General features: G+C 37.2%; 1 protein-coding gene across 11 annotated transcripts in view; it reads right to left on the bottom strand.

The window, feature by feature from the left end:
* Nucleotides 1–20216, bottom strand: part of fcho2 (FCH and mu domain containing endocytic adaptor 2) — a 71412-nt gene that overhangs the window by 34537 nt on the left and 16659 nt on the right. For all 11 annotated transcript variants that reach the window (XM_015339236.2, XM_015339261.2, XM_015339277.2 and 8 more), the window contains exons 2-8: nt 16334–16425; nt 10475–10549; nt 10196–10337; nt 9568–9720; nt 8132–8236; nt 4735–4833; nt 2295–2391 (exon numbers count right to left, since the gene is read on the bottom strand). In XM_015339236.2, coding sequence (XP_015194722.2) covers nt 2295–2391; nt 4735–4833; nt 8132–8236; nt 9568–9720; nt 10196–10337; nt 10475–10549; nt 16334–16425 — 763 coding nt within the window. The remainder of the gene's footprint in view (nt 1–2294; nt 2392–4734; nt 4834–8131; nt 8237–9567; nt 9721–10195; nt 10338–10474; nt 10550–16333; nt 16426–20216) is intronic.

Here is a 20216-nt window from a genome sequence, read left to right as displayed (position 1 = left end):
TTGTTTATTTTCTAACCCTGGCCAACACAATGATGTGACTACTTTGCATACTTAGATACAATCAAAAAACAAAAAGTTCTTCCAAATCTGGTACAATGGTGATAACACAGGCTCTGCTTCCATGTTTCCATTGTAGGAATAGACATTAGGTACACAGCAGAGTCATGACAGGTATTATAATGTTTAAATTAGATTGAGGCTCCAAATGTGTGATTCTCTGATGCCACTACCTGAGCAAGTAGTGTTTTTTTTTTAGGGGCAGGGGCACATTTTTGGAAGAAAAACCTTTCTATCAACCACAAAATCAATTAATATTTTAAAAAGTGTGCCTAAAAAGTGTTACACAAAAGTGTGTGTAATGGTAATACTGTACATTAGAATGCACTAAGTTAAACGGGTAAACACACACTTAAGTCAAAACAGTACTCAAGCTCTGTGAAACAGACCTGCTCACACCAGTCTTCTCTCATATTCAACTAGGTTTCCTCAAACGCACAACAACAAACACGCCGTTCTTACCTAAATCATAACAGGGAGGCATTAAGCTTTGTTTAAACAGTTTGTAAGCAAGGCAGAAGGTTGGTTTATATAAAAGAAGATTCTGCCGAGGCACAAACTCACGCATGAAAGAAGGACAGTTTTTGAAATCGCATATGCTTCACATGGCGCTGGAAGCGGCAGAGCCCTTGCGTGCCTGGCTCAGAGCCAGTTGACAGCTCAGCTGGATATCAATGCACACTCTGACCCCCCTTGCAGCGTGTCACTTCAGAATTGTTTCCGCAGTAGAAAGTTTATTCAACCTCTCTCTCAAAACCACTGGACCGGCCATCATTCTGCTATTTAATCATAGGAGGCCAGGTTATTTTTCTGACAGCACTGAAGCCAGAGTGCAATTTCTAATGAACAGCTTGATACAAGTGGAATTTCAACTGTTTTAGCCTCAATTAATTCTGCTGTCAAAACAAATGATCACTCCTGATGCTTAGATGCTGAGCCTCAACACAAAGGTCAACTTTTGTGTATACACAAACACACTTAAGAACTCCTTTGTTTTCAGTATCTGATGCAATATAAAGTATCATTAACTTTTATGACATACAGTCCAGACTGCAAAGGACATCATCCCCATATGGTAAGGAAAACAGAAACTTGGCCTGTGAATAATTTCTTTTAGTTCAGGCTTTCTTCAATTTTAGTTATTCGAGTAAAAACAAACGGACGTGCTGTGGCATGAGTGCAGGTGGAGGCGCAGTACAAAAAATACAGTACAAGAGGATGTCTTCACGGAGTGGACGTCGCGTGATGTCCTTGCATCTTTTAAACATCACCCAATAACCTTTACTCTAAAATATGTCTTGTACATCAACTCCTGTCATTTGCTTTTGCTGTCTTTTTTAATATACTATCCTGACATGGAAGGTAAGTTCATATTTAAACAAACCTCCTGTCACACTGTGTGTCCAGGAAATTGTGCAAATGACAGTAATGCTTAACCGTTTCATAACTGTAGTAACTGCAGTAAATGTGGCAAGTTGTAAAGCCCTGTAAAGTTTCACTTCTAAAATTTGCTAGCAAAACGTATCCCATGTCAGTGTGGATATTTTACCTTTTCTATTATCAGGAAACCCCAGCTGGGCGCTTTTAGGTTTCTCTTTTATTCAGATCTGCAATCAAAACATTACTTTGCTTTAAGCAGACATGAAAAGCATGGTTTTTAACCTCTATAATACACAGGCTAAGTCTTTTAAATTTTGCCAGCATCAAATAATCTACTCATATATGGCAGAGGTCTGAAGCAAAAACAGAAATGTCAGAATAACACAGAAAGGGGGGACAGTGAAAAAAAAAGTGAGCCAAAGGACTCAAAAAGAAAAGAGAGAGGTAATTAAGGCCTGGAAAAAAACCTCTCAAACTCAATAAATTTAATCTCATGAAAAAGTAGGCAGTCTTGACATTCCAGTAGGCATGTGACGAGTAGCACGGCTTTGCTTAACTCCTGGACTAAGTGGTCAAAACTAGCTTTATGGGGTCATGGCTCAACAATTACTCTTGTGTAAACTATGCAATGCTACAGTAATCAAGGGAGCCTTAAGACTCCAGTGTGTAGCTTTTAAAGGTATTTTGAAAATCAACAGCCAGTGAGCAGATGTATTCAAAAACGTGTTATTGTAGGAAAGCTATTGTTTCTTCAGTAGATTAGCTCAAAGTATGTAAATTACAGAATGTGACCAAGGTATGACTTAGAAAAGGTAATACAATTCTTTTTTCCCTCCTAGTGGAAAACAAACTCTTACCAGGTCGTTCTTTTCCTGTTCCTTTCGTCTCGGCTAACTTCTGTATCAGACTTTCTACTGTAGTGTTCTCCATGTTGTTTACAAATTCATTCTGAACCTTCAACACAAGCAAAGAGGCCAAAAACAATTAATAAAGAACTCCATCCCACTGCTCCATCAGTGATTTACTACTGAATCAAAAAAGCTAGTCAGATTTCTTTCAAACAAATGGAAAAAAAAAAGAACTTGTTTGAGGCTTGCTTGCTTAGCATGACAACCATGAAATCTCCAATGTATCTCAAAATTACAGAACTATGTGGAGGAGGTAGGGTTTGACAGCTGACAGCACATGTCCGTGGGGGATAAGGTCTGTACTTGCTTTGACGGACACTCAGATGTGACGACAAAAGCAATATGCCTGGTGTTTGCTGCCAGGCACTGCAAAGAGGCCTCTTTTTTATCCTCTGCCAGTAAGCAGCTTGTCTTGATTTGCTTATTTATGCCATTTTTATTAGGAATCCCCTTTCTAAAATTCAGCCTGACAGGACAAACCGCGAGGCTAAAAAAAACGGCTTTTTTGTTGATAGCAGGGCGGATCACCGCGCAGGAGCTTGCCGGCAAGATGGAGCTGGAGGCAGAGGGGAAGAGAGCCGGCTGTGTCATCCTACCTGCCCACAAAGACATTCGTGTTTCTGTGAACACAACAAAGCATCCCTCTAGGCGCAGCAGAGAGCATTAACCTACTGCACTGTTGCGGGACACAAGGGCCGGGAGAGTAAATGCTCATTTCGGGACACGCAACCTGTCAAGTGGCGCTGCCGACAACAGGCCAAGACCTGGGCATGACGTCAGTGCCAGCATGTCGCCTCTCTCCTCCTGCCTGCTCACATGCACAGACAAGAGCCTGCAAGAGCCCTTCCTCCCATTGCCTGTATTCTTCACATTTAATTCCGATTTTGCACTAGAATATTTGCTTTAGAATGACATTAAAACAATCCAGTATTATTCTGAACTGACGCGATCGAGTATTACAGCATCACTCGTATTATTACAGTATAATACTAGAGTATGATTTGTACATTCTAACACTAAACAAATCATCTGTTTATGTTTTAGGAGGACTGAAAAAGACTTAGTATCTACATTTTCTTTTTATTTTGTCAATGAGATACAACTATGCTGACTAATGAAAAGGTACTCCAGATGTATAAATACTTCAACACACTGTAAAGACTGCCTACAGAATTGAAAACATGACTAGATTCCACATAATAAGTAAATCATAAGTAAGGCATTTAGTCACTGCCATATAGATTTTCACTCCAACATAGTAATAGAACTTTCTGTTATTTATTATGAAATGATGATTATTTTTATTACAGTAAATCATTGCAGTAGTCTGACAATAAATTCCTTAGCCCGAGTCTGCTATGTAGCCTAATTAATGACAGCCGCACTTAATTATCCCATTTCTTCATGAAAGTGGCGCCACCCACTGGCATTAATGAACATAACAAGCACTTCATTATCTTTGTGTGGTGATTCAGAAGCAAGTTTTTATGCAAAACATTTTGCCATAATTTTAAAATTTAAAATGTTTAAATCACAGTTGCTAGCTGAAAAGGTGGGTCCTCAAACACAAGAATCACTGTTCACCTTAGCTTGTGAGTAGAATCTGTTTGCCGAAGGTAATCTCTCTGTGCTTTATATACTTCTGACTTCACTGCATACAGCCAAGGCATCTCTGCCCATTCGACTCACTAAGGCTATACAGAATGCAGGTCAAAAGAGAATCCCAGAATTTCTTCAAGATCATATTTGTCAAATCCTTTTCCTGTATCGTACTATGTCTTTTTGTATTTCGTTTATCACATATCTGACACTAAACACAAGTTTTTGTATAAAACAATTATCATCACCACTGTCTTTAAACTATTTCTTCAATCAAAATGTAAAATTAGTACCAATAAAGGTTACCTGTGGAATAGCCTAAAAGAAACATCTTATTATATCCATCTCTCCAAAACAAAAACATATTAAAAACTTGTAGTTTTGAACTACTACTACTGTTTTTGATTAGAATTTTAATTGGATCAAAGAAATGTTCCTCAGAGCATTTCCTGGTTCTCAATTAAAAGATTAAGGGGATCAAAACCCTAACTAATTGATCTGGCATACTGTCAAAATAACACAGATCTAAGCCTGTACCATAACATCTATGAAAATGGTGTCATCTGCCCCTGAAGAAGTCAAACGAGAGTGAAAGCTTTTTTTCTTCTAGACATCAAGCTGAAGGTCTATTTAAGTTAAAACATAGACTGTACAAATAATGAAGTGTAACAACTGTAACTATTATCACAATAATAATCCAGAAAAATAAATAAAAAACACATTTTAAACCACACATAAAAGGCAGCCGTGTCAACTCTTTATAGTTATCATATTAAAAGATTAAACTCACCTCTCCAATCTGTATATGTGTTTCTTCAATGGCCTGAGAATATGACTGGATCATCTCCTTCATGTGAACAACATGAGCTTCTTCAATATCCTGAAATTTCTACAAACAAATCACCCTCATTAAAAAAAAACTGCAATTGCATATCTGCTGATCTGTAAGAAATCCAGATTTCCAGACCGCAAAAACTGCGAGTTAAAATGACTTTTCCTGATCCTGAATTATTGTTCCAAAATTACTTTCATGTCTGTATTTGACATCCAATTTCCTTTTCTACCAATTTCAAAACGAGCAAGGAATCAAGATACATTAAAATAAGCTAGACAGAACCAATTTAAAGGCCTAATTTAGGAGCATGCTTGTTGGGCTCTATTAGATGACACAAAAAATAGAGCATGTTACTGTTCTTTAATGCACACTGTGTGTCCTTAGTCCTGGGTGGTCCTCAATGCAGATGCCACCATCATGCAACTTAACAGACGTTATCAATTATGTGGGGTGGCCCATACATGAGATACATTAAGACAGTATTATCTCTGGCAGTAAAAGACAGAAGAGAGAAAAGCTGTTCTAATGGGGGTGTACTTTCCATCCTTTGCAGTTCGTATTTTTTCATGAATAACTCCAGTTTGAATGGTAAACCATAGCTAAAACCATGGGGATTGTGACGCAGTGGGTATTAAATATTAAAGGATGGTATAGGTAAATACATGCCCAAAGTGTGAGGTGTTCGTGATCTTACACTTAAAGAAGCAAAACCGAAACACTGGCACCAACAAGGAAAGTTATTTCTGTTTCCTCAAACACAAGAGGAAAAAAAGAATACATTTTTGATTTGCAAAAAACCTACCTATAGTTGTAAAGATAAAATCAGTGTTTAGATATTTGGACGGGAACTTTAAGTCTAAATACATACAGGCTCTATACCTACGTATCAGTTAATCACTGGGTAGAAATCTGGCATTTAGGTATATATGAAAATCATCTTTCATTATTAAAGCCAACCTGGGATCTGTGCCAGTGAGGGGTCAGATTTGGATTGGAAACAATCTAGTGAATTTCCAGCAATAGACTTGATGTAGACTTTTTGACTTAAGTGGTTGTACAATTTGTGGGGTGTAACATGAATTGTGGCTACACCACGGTCTCCTGTCCTGTACTGGTACTGTGTGTGCTACAATGTGATCATTGTACTCCTTCTCTGTGTTTCACTGTGATCGCCTCACCTGTTACTCCTTGTGTGTATCATTGCAATCCCCTCACCTGTTACACTTTCTGTGTGTTTCACTGTGATCCCTTCACCTGTACTACTCCCCATCTTTTTATTGCTCATTTATTCATCTGTGATTTAATTGTTTCTGAAGTTGAAAAAATGTAGTTGGTACAGTGGTAGTGAAAAGAGAACTTGCTTTGCTATGAATCAGCATATAACAACAAATGGCCAACTGGTTTAATATTCCGGCTTGCATATTCTGGTCCACACAAATCCCACTCACCTGGATAATTAGCTCAGCTGTATATTGTCAGAAAAATGTTCATCATTTAATTTTTTTAAACCACTCAGGTAAAAGGACCTACATTTTTGGAGCTTAGATGTTGTGTATGAACCCGTCTTGTAGGAACTCATATCCGGCAAGTAAATAATTTTTGCCATTTAACCTGAAAGTGATTAAATATTCATGCCTATTATTGTTTTAGTATGTTAATATACTATATTCATCTAGTACTGATACTGTAGATCACTACAATTGCTAAAATGTACACTGTAGTATTACCAAGCACATTCTACATGAATGTTTTTGCATATAAGGGGTTTGGTAACTCGGGCTCTACATTCTGTTTTGCTACATGGATTGATCTTCATTTAATTAAAAATGTTATTTTTTATTGTTTTAATAAAAGATTTACTTCATTAGTAAGTAATGTAGTTGATCAGGCCCTATACTGATCTGAACAAAAGCATTTCCTATTCCTCTGCCGATGTTTCCAAACCACCAAGTAGTTCATTACAGCATTATGCTTAAAAAATATATAATCATTTCTTCTGCTGTAATATTGTGTTACAGCTGATGTAAAACTGACGCAAACAATTCTGTCGGTAAGTTGTAATAAAAATAAAAATGGATCATGCATCCATCAATTTTCTAACCACTTTATCCACTTCTGGGTCAAGGGGGATCTGGAACCTATCTCAGCGAGCATCAGGAGCAAGGCACGCAAATTAAGTGGATAAAGACCACTTAAATTATTATTATGCGTTGTGTTTAAAAAGCTCCTTAAATTTAAAACTTTTTTTCTAAAATTAAAGTGTTACCCAAGTAATGTGAATTACATATACCAGAATTTGTGACGTATTTGTGACGTATCGCTTACCATAAAATATTAATAAGATTTGATGGTAAAACCAGTATATTTTTGGAATAGATGCAAATATTAGTATCTAGTAGCTGGGCGTTCAGTGTCACACAGGGCCTGACAGACACATAATATTCACAGCTAGAGAACAGTTAGTGTTTTGTTTCAGCAAACTTGGAACATTAACACACATAAAGCATTCAAATTAAGAGAGGATATTTTAGATGATCTGCCTTATTATATTAATGTAAAAAAGCCAAGTACAAAAATAATGTAAGGTCAATGTCAAGGCCTCTGTAATTTACTGGATTTTTTTCTATTGCCGTGAAACAAATTTAAGAAAACACTCAATTCAGTTCAGTTTCCAGTTAAGTCCTGTTATAACTTCAACATCCAAAGCAAACTGCAATGATTACACTGCTAGAGCAATTGCAGTACTAGGAAGGAAACTTGTTTCCATTTTATTTTGCTGTTTCTTCGGGACAGATGGATTTTAACGAGGCACATACCAAGCACTTCTGCAATTATGTAACCAATCTTGTTTACTATAGGATTGTTTTGTTCTCTGCCCTCAATGTGACTGTACTCTTTAGGATGAGACAGCTCCATAAATCTGTACAGATAACTTCAAAAGTCTGTAAGAGCCAGCTATGGAGGGACAGACTCCCATATTTAAACAAGACACAGGGGCATCATATGTTTACTATTTTCGATGGAGTTAACCACCATCACTGAAATAATAATTCAACAACTGCTGTCATCGCCACTTCGAGGTCACAGTGGAGGCATGCAAATGGTCTGGCATGAAGTAAACTGTATTTCCAAGTTAAATTCATTGATTGTTAATATGGGGGACATATTTCATATATTTGGATCAAAAATGGCTAACTAATGCAAAAAACTAAAGAGAAACAGAGTTGTTCGTAAACAGATTCAAGAAACAAATATGACAAAACATGAACAATATATATTGTCGGCTTATTCATTACAATTAATATAGTGTATCTGAAGAACAAAGGTGAGTTACATATAACTGACACCCTACCTGCGCAGTTTCAGCCATCTTCTGTTCAAATTCTGTTTTTGCTGTGGCATATTTTTCCACATACAATTTATATGACTCTGTGGCTTTCTTGGCCTTTACTCCAGCCTGTGTGGAAAAATACATCAATAATTAATTACATCTTTCCATCAAACTTCGGTTTTTCAAAATAAGGGGAAAAGTCATCCAGTATTCGCTGCTAATTAGTCTAAATATTTTACATGAAAGTACGCAAACACACCCAAATATATCACATATAAAGGACCTGTTATTCCCATATACTATGTAGCTCAGTTAGCTTGGATAAACTAGCTATTCAATCTTTCGAGAAATCAATTAGTATCACTGCTAATAAAAGCTGCAGTTATAATATATTAGGAAATCACAATTTATTTGATACAAATTGTAATGGTTTTAAAATAAGACATTTTTTTCTTCTAAAAATAACCAAGTTTAAAACCACGTTGAATTAATCACACTTCAGCTATTAAAGTACATATTAATATATATCAAGATTATATTAAAATCTTATTATTGCCTCAGCTATAAATGGATGATTAATCTGCAAAATGGTTTGTAAATCAGTAAATCAGGCCTTGCAATTCATAGAGATAGACAGATAAGACTTTATTGATGCCGAAGGGAAATTGATGTGTTACAGCAGTCCAGCCCAAGACAAGCAAAAAAAACAGACATCAGAATAGACGAAAAATTAAAATATGTACAGCAATACAAAATAAATATATAATAAATAAATAAAAAATAAATACATAGGTGTGTGCAAAATATGCTCATAGTCACTGTAAAAACAATAAAACATGTGCAAAATGTGCATAGGTATATACTGTACAGATTGAGTGTTCAAAAGAAGGGCTAACAGTCCTAGCCTAGGGCAGCGTTATACACCCAATCAGGCGCCGGGAGGAAAGACCTATGGAATTGTTCCCTTGAACACCGTAGCTGGAGCAGTCTGTTGCTAAAAGTGCTCCGCTGCCCAATTAACAGTCCCATGAAGCGGATGAGAGGGGCTGTTCATGATGGCTGTGAGCTTGGTCAGCTTTCCTCTCTCAGCCACCACCTCCAGGGGGTCAAGGCTCATCCCCAACACAGAGCCAGCCTTCTTGATGAGTTTATTGAGCCTATTTGCATTTCTTGTCATGATGCTGCTGCTCCAGCACACCACAGTGTAGAAGGTCATGCCAGATCTTTTACTTAGAAATAAACCTTTTTTTGTCTTTATTCAATTTTATTCAATTCTGCATATGGAACAGGGTGTGTTCACAAGTCTAAAATAATGTCCACAGAAAAGTACTGTCTAGCCTCAGATTATTTTTTCTGGGGTCTTGACCCCACAATGGAGGGAGCCAAGAGATGATGTACTGTAAGCAGCACATAAATAAGATCTGAAGGACTGATCCAATGAAGACAAACGACCCTACCTTATCCACTTCTCTCTGTGTTGCTCCCTCCTTTTTTAACCTCTCCTGGTCCACGCTCTTGGCATTGTAGTTTTCCTTGGATTTCTGCAAGGCCTGAGAGATGCTTTGAATGTTCTGCACTGCTTCCAGTGTACCTGCAACTTCTTCTTTTGTCTGTTTGGCACCATAAAACAACAGATTACATCTAAGATAAGGCATTCAAAGTGTGCTGTTTTAAAAGGGAGTGAGATACATGACAGAAAGATAACTACTCAGTGGAAAACAGGTTAGCTGTGGATGGGGGAACTCTAGTCAGCAATATGCAACTACAGGCAGACAGACCAGTTGTCAGCTCCCAGGACCAGTCTTGTGTGAACTACTGTTCACACAAATTCCCAGCTCACGGAATAAGCTTGCATTCTATCATTAATATCGGATTAGTTATTAAATAACCCTTTACTTGAGATTTTCAGTAAACCAGTCATATCCTGTCTAATGTGTTGTGGACAGTTCACATGAGCATACTATAACTTAAATTAATCATCATCATCATCATTATTATTATTTACTCTAGAAAACAAGGATTACTTTAAAAGTCTTGATAACTTAAAAGAGCTATAATACAGTCATTTCAAACCAGAACAAATACCTTTTTATGTGCTTTCACTTGATCTTCCCCATACTTCTGAACTTCTTTAATTAATTCTTGAAGTTTCCGAACAAGCTCTAAATGACACATCGCTAGCTTTTCAGTCGAGGTCTTGAATACATCCCATACTGGTGCAAAAGTCCTGAAAAACAAGTAACACTTGGCAGCCAAGACCACATTACGGACACAGGACACTGAAAGCAGTCGGTACATGCACATGCGTCCACACGCTGTCAAGCAAAGCAGATGCTGTGTAAAGTGTTGAGCTAAGAAACTTACCCTAACTGTGAGAAATTGCTAGCTGATCTGGCTAGCTTGGTCATTGACCTTGCATATGCTTCTTCAATTGTAGCCCTTGGGGGGGGAGAAGAAAAAAAATCAGTATGTCTGCATGTTAAAAACCACTGAAATCTGCTTGGCCACACAAATACATTTAAAAGAAGTATACATGTATTTTAGTACTCACAATGAAAAATGACAAGAAACAAAGGCAGCTTGTATAATATTTGATCTTGTAGACCAAAGATTATGAATTGTCAGATTTCTCTCATACTTACCATCTTTCTTTAGGAGAATTTGGAACAATGTCTCACAGATTAAACTTTAATTTTAGGGACAAACTCGAGGAGTTTTGAAGGAGTCAGTGTTGCTTTTGTTAGTTACACATAAATGGCGTTATACAAACAGGATGCCTGCAAGTACATATTTACCATAAGTGAGGGTGAAGCTTGAGAGTTAACCATCAAGATGTTGGTTTTCAAATTAAAAAAATAGCAACAAAAACACAAAAAACATGTCAGGGTAAATCTAACAGAGAGAGAAAATGGACAATTCTGACCCTTCTGTTTGGTCTCAATTAAAACTGATACATGTTTTAGCAAATTTTAATTTCAGGGTGTTGATTCCTGCCTTTTAACAGTTAAATCATTTATATCACCTTTCAACTCTAGATCATCCTTATAAACCAAAATCACAATTTGAACCATGCCATTCATAGAAATGTAAACTAAATTTATTTGAATGAGGTAAAACTAAGTCTAAAATAACTTATTTATTTATTGTTTTTTTACCTGTAAGGTTGTACCACTGATTTCATATTAGACACGTTAGAGATTTAAAGCTGTCTGAACCAGGGTGATATTTAGAATTACCATTACAACTCAATGGTCAAATATCAATTATTGTTATATTTGCTGTTTAAATGTCTAAATTAAGGTTGTTTGGCATGAAGACTGGGTTTTTCTTCGAAGGTTAATTCTAGCTATTCTTAATGTCAATGCAATATCAATAGCCAACACCATCAAAAACAAAACTGAGAACAAGATATAATTTAACCTATACAGTATTGTATCTCTTCCTTCCTGTAACATAACCGTAGCATCACTAAATGTCATATGTTTCAGTTAAATCTAGCCTACCTGTAATATATCATCCTCCATTTAATATATCAATAATTGTTATTTAAAAGCATTTAAAAACACTACATATACTTTGTTACTGCAATCAGTAATTATATGTATTATTTCAAACCTCACCAACTTTAAAGTTTTATTCCAGTTGTGATGCTCTTTCATTTCAACCGGCATAAACCCCAGCCTTCTGATCAGTAAAGAAGAGTGGGTAAGAAACCGCAGAAGGGATTTATTAGTGTTTATTTAATCTAAATACTGAAGATGACTCAGCTATTAAAAGCATGTTCAACCATACTTCTGTAAGCTATAAACAGAAGACTATGCACACAATCCAAGCTGCACAATTTTGCATTTTAAAATAGAAACACTTGTGGTTTAATGGAAATCATCCATTTACATTTTAAAGTATGTAGAAAATTCCACAAAATGCAAACTGTAGAAATAATGTACAGTAGGCTCAACAAGCTTAAGGACTGAATGGTTGTATTCTGCATTATTCAAACTCATTTCTCCACTGCTATTAGAACATCTGTACTGCAAGCAATGTGAACAGGGTGCAGTGCTGATCTTCTCCAGTTCATTTCACTCCACTTGATCTACAGAGAACAGTTTCACACACGTCTTCAATCACTTCTGAGAATCAGCTCAGCATATTGTTGTGCAGCAGTTCTACTTTGAAAAAGCAGAGAATTAAAAAAAAACGTCCTCAAAATATCTGGCAAGAGTCACACTTATGATTATCCAATTTATGAGGAGTGTCTGTGGCGAATTATGTCAAGTGAAAGTATGCAGCATCATTCAACAGACGTATTTAATAACAACCATCTTAGAAACACAGATGGTTCTTGTAAAGCCAGGCAGAACTGCCATTACCTTAATTCACAAATCTCCGGGAGAAAAAGATCATTATACAACCATATAATTGCTTAAATATTGTTAGGGAGCAGCTTGATTTCATAGAATGAAGTTTTTTTTACATTTGTTTGTACTTTTTAAGAGCAGCTACTAATATTAATAATTGACTTTTAAGTTTACAGTCGGTTTTTGATACAGTTGGTTGGACTCCTAAAACTTCATATGCATATGCACTGTATATTTCTTATTTAATTTCTAGCAGGGCTCCTTTTTCTCCAGCATTGCAGTCAAATAATTCTGAAGGGTTAAAAAACATTGCCAAGACTTAAATAGAAAATGTTTTTCTTGATTGCTTGCCATGAGTCATCATCTCTGCTCTATCTGTAGCACTGAAATAATAATCATTTGAAAAATCTTTTCCAATAACAGCATGGTGTCTCCCATATTTTCTTCCGATGAGAACTTTACTTAAAAGGGATCATACTGCGACTTCATTAAGTATATGTATACCAGGTGTATAAACAAACATTACAGACTATGGATTTTTATTTCATATACTCAAGTCATGTGGTATTAAAAACTATTATAATTTTCCCTATTTGTCCACTGTGTCTCCTTGTTTTTTTACAGCATTACTTCAAATGTAATTTATTTCAAATCACTTTATTTTCAATTACTCTTTCAATTTTCTTCCAGCGATGGGTTAACTTCTCAAGTGACTAGTGGCAGCCTATAATTAATGGAAACTCTGCATTTCTTGCTGCATACTTTATTAATGACAGAGTCATAAAGGAACCGAAATTTACTCAACACCAAAAATTAACACCAGTAAAAATCTGATTTGCGTTTCCCTACACAAGGTGGTGCCAAACTGCAGATGCTGGCAACAAAATACAAAGTATAAACCCATAGGCATCCTAGCAGCTCAAGAAACAGTTCCTTTTATTACAGTTACAGAAAACATAACAACGAAAAAGGAGTGTTTGTGTTAGCAAATAATAAAACTGCAACTTTCTGGTCTGTTTTCACTCTATTTGAAACATAAAAATAAGAGCATGTCTTACAAATTAAAACTAACCATTCACTACTGATTCAGGCAATGCAACTGCTTTATTATTTTTTCTTGTTATGCTCAACCCCATACCAACATAGTCTGTCAAACCCACTACAACTCCACTGGATAGTAATCTGTGGACATTTAGACCCATTCTGATTATTTCTTGGATAGTTTTCTGTCTCATATTCCCTCTGCAGTGCATTCCTAGGATCAAGTCGCCAAGTGGGATACCTAAGGTCAACTTGATACCATCACTGTTAACTTATCTTTTTTCATAAATTACTGCAATAGTTTTACTAGTTCAATCAAAGTAAATACTGAACTCTAAAGTCATGCTTTACTCTTACCCTTTTCTATAGCAATTTGAAAGGTACAACAACTCCATCCATCCCTAATCTTCAAAGATTTTCAACTAGAAGCCCAAATCCCTTACACAGCTCAACAAGACTTAATTTACTACTAAAGTTGTACAGTATTAGCACTGGCTGCTTCTATTCAACTACTGTTTTATTTTTTATTAAGTGATGCCTTTGGTTCATAATTAACATTAATATGGTAATATACCAGCAGCCATATCACCCTGTGGCTCACAGCTGGCAGTCCACTGAAGCTCAGCAGGTTTGAGCCTCACTAATATCTGGATGGGAGACCTCCTGGGAAAGCTAAGGCTGCTGCTGGAAGAGGTGTTAGTGGGGCCAGCAGGGGGCGCTCACCCTGCGCACTGTGTGGGTCCTAATGCCACAGTATAGTGATGGGGACACTATACTGTAAAAAGGTACCGTCTTTTGGATGAGACCTAAAACTGAGGTTCTGACTCCTGACCTGGTCATTAGAAATCCCAGGGTGTTTCTCAAAAAGAGTAGGGGTGTTACACCAGCGTCCTTCCCAAATTTCCCCCTGGCCTTTACAAATCATGACCTCCTAATAATTCCTATCTCTGCATTGGCTTCAGCATTCTGTGCTCCTCCCCAGCTCCTCCCCTGATAGCTGATATGTATTGAGTGTTCTGGCGCACTATGGCTGCCGTCACATCATCGAGGTGGTGCTGCTCATTGGTGGTGGTGGAGGGGAGTCCCCATTACCTGTAAAGTGCTTAGATTGGAGTGTCCAGAAAGGCGCTATATAAGCATAAGGAATTATTATATTTATTATTAACAAAGTAATCTAAACACTGAAATTTTGCTTTTTTTATTCTTGTCTGTATTCGGCTAATTACTGAACTCCTATTAACAACACTTATTTCTAGCAATTGTTTTTTTTAACCTGTAAATCAAATGCACAGATTTTGAGACAGCTTTGACTGCAGAACTGGATAAATTAAATTACAGATGCATTAAGATCTCTTAAAAGAATGCTTCCAGAAAACAATTCACATTAAACTCAGTATACTAGGGTGACTGGAGCAATTTAGATTAATTAGGAAAAGTCTCATATCAGATTTCCCAGAACACTCACGAGCGACACTGTGTGGCAGGAAAGGCTACTACAGTAGATAGTGCTCAAGATCAGAAAGCTAGTTTTCCTGTAGTATTTAGTATTACCACTGTATGAGAAGAGGGTGGAGGGTGCAAAAAACAGTTGCATAATCCTGAGCCAAAAATACTTCAAGCAACTCCCTGCTATTGTCTTACTGGACTGTGTGTCTGGATTTCTATACCCTCCTCTTCTCACACTTACCACCATCTACACTAGAAAACAAGTACAAAATCCATTTTTTATCACTCACACAAGATTAAAAAAAAACAGAAAATATATAGAAAACACATATGTGCTTATCCATGACTTTTCACGTTGAATTAAAAACTAAAGTTCACCACACCTGTGTTACATTCCCAACCAAGCAAGTCAAATGTTGTTTCTTGTCTTGCTGGGAATTTTCCCACTGGAAGAAAAGCATCAAACTGGAAGGAAAGAGTGCCCACTGTCAGGGAATATCCACCAAGCTCATCTTGTATAGATAGTGGACATTGCTAAGCTACGTTCTTCAACCAGCGTTAGGACAGCCACGTGCCCTCTTTGATGGGCACTGCCACAGCATAGTAAACACACTGCCACCTGCCACATTCGGCTTTCATGGATGCAACACGTTCAAGGGAAGATCTAATACGCAGCACTGCATAACCTCATCCCCCACACAAACCCCAAACAACAGAGCCCAAAGAACAGCTTGAAAACGACCACATTTCCAAAACTGGTTTCTTTTACTTAAACTATGCTGTTGTCAATGCTCTGATATTACAATCTGATATTAAAAATTGGTTAAACTGGACTGTAATGAAAAGTCATTTTATTACAGCTTAATTGACAATAACACAACATGAAGAGCAATGCACTGAACTGCAGGGCGAAAGCTCAACCTTTAGGACAGAAAAATCTTTGAGTAACCCAAGATTCCCGTAATATAAATCATAATATTTTTTACCCTATATTTTTTTAAAAGGGAAAAAAAACCTAATGTATACCAGCCCCTATGTCAGGAGACAATGCTCTCATCTTCACCAGTTCTTTTCACTGACAATTATTTAACACCTTGACCTCAATTATTGATATTTTCTAATTGATACACATGGAACCTAGTGGATAGAAGTCCATTATACAGAACAGCTTAAAAGACAATATCAATTTTCTCATTGAATGGGGATGGACGGCAAGCATTGGAATGAGGATAAGCCAGGATGACAACAGTCCACACATACTTCAAAGGTGCTGTCAAGTGTTTCAGGCAGAACAATGTTTCAAAGTCAATGTTTTGTTAGAACGTAAAGAAAGTCCAGAAATGAGCAGGAACTAAAGTAGGAAGACATAACTGCTTACCTTTCACGAATAAAATCAGACAGCTCTTTCGTTGAAATCTGTCCATGTTTCATATTATGGTAAAGTACATCAAATCCACTGTTCTTTTCACCCTGAGTTCAAAAGAAGAAATATCTGGTTAAGTACAGAACACTGGTGAATGTATACGAAGCACAAAACAACACAAGTCAACTGTTACCAAGGGAGCTCTGTTCACAATAAGCATCCTCATTGTCTGCATAGCTGTCAATTGCATTCTTAGTATCTTTTCATCGACAGTCTTCATTCTAGCCATTTTCATAGCCGCTACACTCTTATCTACAGCCCTACTACCTACAGTGAGATACAAAAGGAGCAGAGAATGGAGGACAGAAGTAACCAAAGCTAGAGCTCTGAAGGGATCTCAAGTTCCACAGTGTTTAATTATGCAAACAGTAATCCAATTATTTATAAGTATGCAATTATTTATAAACGTATACTGTATATATAACCATTTATGTACTAATAATGCCAGCTGCTTTTGCCATAACCTAAGTTAACAATATTTTTCTACCATACATGCTTTTGTGCTATTCAAAATTGACACCCTGCAGGCAGGGTGTTACAGTAGATGCTGTCAGCTTCCTTTTACATACTTGTTTATCTCAATGTTGGTTTTTGTTTCTTTTTTCCAATCCCAAAAGATAAACACCTGCAAGTTTCTGAAGGCTTACTGTCAAATCATGGACAGACCTCTTCACTTAATGTAATGTTTTTTTTGCTCAATTATGCACCGGATTTTTCAACGGAACTACAGTTTCTTGCAAATGCAAGATTAAAGCACAACTGACAGGATACTCCTATACAATATCATCCCACCAAATGAGCGAGTTTTGTTTGCGATACACTTGTTGTGAATTTTAAAGCGGAGAACAGTCATGCTTTTTCATTAACATTGCCGTCTTGGTCAAACACTTGCTTTTATTTCTGCAAACTGTAACAGCAACTGCACAGCTTACAGTGCAAGACAAGCAACCAACAAACAGCAAAATCCATGTGTCAAACCACATAGCCAAAACAAAATGCTACAGCCTCTGTGAAAACCCCTTTGTTTAAAGTAATTCTTTATCATATCGCAATGTAAACTAAAGTTATTCTAAGCTGAATGGCTCACAACCGACCCATTTCTAAATTTATATGGAATCGTATTTTCTGTTACACACAAAACTGACAGAAAACTAATTATAAAAACAAGCTCTACAGGCCAGGAGACATAAAAAAATAACACCTGTCTCCTACCATAAGAGTTTAAGTGCTCTGAGAAGGATGAAACCCAGCCTACAGCATATTGTCATTCTTTCACATTCCAGGAATTAAAATTATACATTGTGAAGCCCTATTACTTTGCTATTAGTTACCTCTATTCCTGGTAACACCCTAACTGTACACTGGCTGTTCTGGTTTGTGTGCATGTCTGATACTTCACCAAAGGCTCAGTCTACTCTGACAGGCTAAAACGTGATACTGTAGTTTTAGACTTGAACAGTAAAAACTATGAGGGTACCTGATATAGCGTTATATATTTGAATAGGATATCAATAAAGTCAACCCACTGAACAAACAAATAGACACAGATGGAAACTATGGGGAATTGGATTTAGAGAACAGGAGGAGTCTTTTTACACAGAATGCTATAGGAGTATGGGACAAGCTACTTCGGCATGTTAGGTCTTAGTGGAACCCGTGGCTCACCCTGTGTGGGACCTAATGGCGCTCCCAGTATAGTGATGGTGACGCTGTACTGCAGAAAAGGCGCCGTTCTTCGAATGAGAAGTAAAACCAAGACTCTTTGTGGTCATTAAAAATCCCAGGACATTTCTCAAAAAAGAGTAGGGGTGTTAGCCTAGCATCCTGGTCAAATTTCCCCTGGCCTTTATCCCTCATGGCCTCCTAATAATCCCCATCTACGAATTGGCTTCATTACTCTGTTCTCCTTTCTCCTCCCCACTGATAGCTGATGTGTGGTGAGCTTACTGGCACACTATGGGTGCTGTCACATCATCCAAATCGGTGATACACATTGGATCTGCACAACTGCCTAACTGCCTGTAAAGCTCTTTGAGTGGAGTCTCCAGAAACGTGTTACAAAAGAGTAAGAATTCTGTTCTAAGAAATCCTTCTGTTTCTTGGAAGACCCTAAACATTGATTATATTGCATTTATATATTATAAATGGTATAATCTTGACATACATCATTATTAATCATATTAATTTGGGTCAAAAACAAGAGACCAACTTCTACTGACAGGTTGATTAATCTTTATTACCCGATTAGGAAGCTATTTACATTATAAAAATGTTCCGGCAAATAAAAGACAAATACCCAATAACATAACAATACAAGCTGAACTCTTTAAACAGGCTAGATTAATATTGGGTTAATAAACATCTCTGCAACTTTAAAAAAGCTAGATTAATAAACATCTCTGAGACTTTACTTTACATCTCTAGACTTCTGAAACCACCAGTAACTTGGTTAACATTAAAGAATTCTGTTCTAATATTGGAACATCTGAGATTGCCTCAAAAGGAAGCTCTCCCATCTAGGCAGAAACACATGCTCCTCGCTCAGGTGGCATCTAAGGTGCTGCAAGCATTGTGGAACCAATCTGTAATACTAAACTGCACATTTGCCATGTCAGATTTTCAACATAAAAATAAAAAAAAATCAACTCAAAGCAAAGACTCATTCAACTCACCTAAAACATCATGACTAGGGGGGCATTTCAAAGAGTTAATTTGCTTCAAAACAAATATGTTTCTCCTATATTCTGGTTCAGACCACTCATAAACTGGCCTCTAGAGCAGTGTTTGCAAAAAATGCATCTGAATGCCCAGAATGGAACTTTCCATAGGCTTTTCTAGAATGCTTTATTTCATTCATCAATATAATCCGTCCCTAAAGAACAGTCCTGTCATTTGTGTGCAGACCTGGTCAAAGATATCGCAACAGTTCATTCTGGGCAGAGGTACTTACGATAACAGCGCTGTTTACTGTCACCACTGCTGTTTATTCTTTCATTAGAACTCCTGGCACAGGCTGTTAAGCAAAATATCAACAGAAAACCTGCAGACACACCTGCCCTCCAGGACCAGCATGGCTCGTCCCGGCTTTAAGCTGATGACATTCTCCTGTTTCTTTCCAGTATTTCTAGTTTACTTCCTTCAAGTCTTCAACTTACGTGGTAACGTTGGACATCTGACTGAAATCAAGCACTATGCATCTGAATGCTACTGCTATTACAGCTCATATTCCTTCACAGTCTTCAGATCTGATCTACCTTCATCTTAAGATCACAAATCATTTTCAGCCGAGTCATACATGTATAGTTGCTATGGTTACACCCAGGGATTTGAATAAAATTGAAGTGGACTGCACGAGACGGCTTTTCCTTAAAGGCCCATTATCCACTGTGTAAAGTTCAGTATTAAAATATGAGCATGCTTCCTCGTTTTGTTTACAAGATCCTCATTTGTACTTCCATCAACTTCATTCTATGACAACTAGTTTCATTTGAAAGGGTAAGTGGCCAGAGGTCTAGGTGACAGAAGTGTTACTTACGCCCATTTGACTGCAGGATGTTTTCATTTCTGCTCCCACTAGCAGCACTGTTTCCCTTTGCAAACTCACTGGAAAGTCAATCACTTTCTTGGCAGTCCCCGCTCTCCACAGATAAAATCATCCTCTCGTCACCGAGTTGAAATAATTTCCTCTTCCCCACTGGTTCTCAGCTTCTAAGTGGTCTGCACACGTTCACAATTTAGTGGAGGCATACACACACCCTGGGCTTTTCTATATTGCACATCTCAGACTGACAGCCTTTTATACCTAGCAATGGCACACGCCTTGCACTCACAGTACATA

This window comes from Lepisosteus oculatus, chromosome 3, assembly GCF_040954835.1.
Source record: "Lepisosteus oculatus isolate fLepOcu1 chromosome 3, fLepOcu1.hap2, whole genome shotgun sequence".
NCBI lineage: Eukaryota > Metazoa > Chordata > Actinopteri > Semionotiformes > Lepisosteidae > Lepisosteus > Lepisosteus oculatus.
Note: the sequence above shows the minus strand (reverse complement) of the source record. Positions and strands in the feature narration are given on the sequence as shown.